This window comes from Emiliania huxleyi, assembly GCF_000372725.1.
Source record: "Emiliania huxleyi CCMP1516 chromosome Unknown EMIHUscaffold_12, whole genome shotgun sequence".
NCBI classification, from domain to species: Eukaryota; Haptophyta; order Isochrysidales; family Noelaerhabdaceae; genus Emiliania; species Emiliania huxleyi.
Window position 1 is genome coordinate 309,458 of NW_005201392.1, and position 1,265 is coordinate 310,722.

Consider the following 1,265-nt stretch of genomic DNA (forward strand, 5'->3'; position numbering starts at 1 on the left):
TGCTGCTGCAGCTCGTGAAAGGCGACGGCCGCGCGCAAAGCGGACCGCGGCTCCGCCGCCCCAGCGCCGGGGAGGGCGGCGTCGAGGGCCGCGGCGTCGAGCAGCTGGACGGCGCCATCGCCGCGCGCCTCGCTCACCGCGAACGCGCCCCCGTCGGAAGGGACGATGCCTGGCAGCGGCGGGGACGGCCCGCCGAGCCGCGCCGCGGCGACCTGCACGAGCGCGGCGACGGCGGAGCAGAGGGGCGAATCGTGCGGCGGAGGGCCGTCGGCGGCCGGGGCTAGGAGGGCGAGGAGGAGGGGCTCGAGCGACTGCTCGCCCCACCGCCCGTCCGAGAGCGCCTCGGGCGAGGGAGAAGATGCGGGGCGGGGAGGCGTGCGGGCGGACTAGGAAGGAGGGGCTTCCCCGTGTCTGCTGGCGAGCAGTGTCTGCTGGCGAGTGTCTGCTGGCGAGCAGTGTCTGCTGGCGAGTGTCTGCTGGCGAGCAGCGCGCCTCCGCCGGGGGAGAGCGGGCCGCCGAGCTGGTGGCCTCCGAGGGGGGCGGGGGCAGAGGAGAGGGGCTCGGCGAAGGCGGCGAGTGCGAGCAGCGTCGCCGCCTTGACCTGTTCGCAGCTCGAGGTGTGAGGAGACGCTGCTCACAGCTAGAGGCGAGCCGCGTCGCCGCCTCTAGCTGTGACCTGAGGGTCCGCCTGCGTCTAGGAAGTGTCTAGGAGGTGTCTAGGAAGTGTCTAGGAAGTGTCTAGGAAGTGTCTAGGAAGTGTCTAGGAAGTGTCTAGGAGGTGTCTAGGAAGTGTCTAGGAAGTGTCTAGGAGGTGTCTAGGAAGTGTCTAGGAAGTGTCTAGGAGGTGTCTAGGAAGTGTCTAGGAAGTGTCTAGGAAGTGTCTAGGAAGTGTCTAGGAAGTGTCTAGGAAGTGTCTAGGAAGTGTCTAGGAAGTGTCTAGGAAGTGTCCAGGAAGTGTCTAGGAAGTGTCTAGGAAGTGTCTAGGAAGTGTCTAGGAAGTGCCTTCGAACCTGAGGGTCCGCCTGCGTCTGCAGCAGCGCCACGAGGCCCTGCACCGCGCCCGCGCTGTGCCATTCGAGCCGCAGCGGCTCGGCGCGGGCGGCGAGGGCGGCGAGCAGGCGCAGCGTCGCCGCCCAGCGAGGGAAGCACGACGCGAGCACACGCACGACCTGCTCCGACTCCTGCACCGCGCCGCGCGCGCGCAGCATGTCTACCTCGTCCAGCCTCTCGCCAATGTACTCGTGGAACCGCAATGACTGCAGCGG

General features: G+C 68.1%; 1 protein-coding gene across 1 annotated transcript in view; it reads right to left on the minus strand.

Annotated features, from left to right (window-relative positions):
• Positions 1-1,265, minus strand: part of EMIHUDRAFT_462243 (hypothetical protein) — a gene marked incomplete at both ends in the record, with an annotated part of 9,210 nt that overhangs the window by 4,286 nt on the left and 3,659 nt on the right. The window contains 2 exons of the mRNA XM_005790414.1: positions 138-341; positions 1,056-1,214. Of these exons, the coding sequence (XP_005790471.1) occupies positions 138-341; positions 1,056-1,214 (363 nt within the window). The remainder of the gene's footprint in view (positions 1-137; positions 342-1,055; positions 1,215-1,265) is intronic.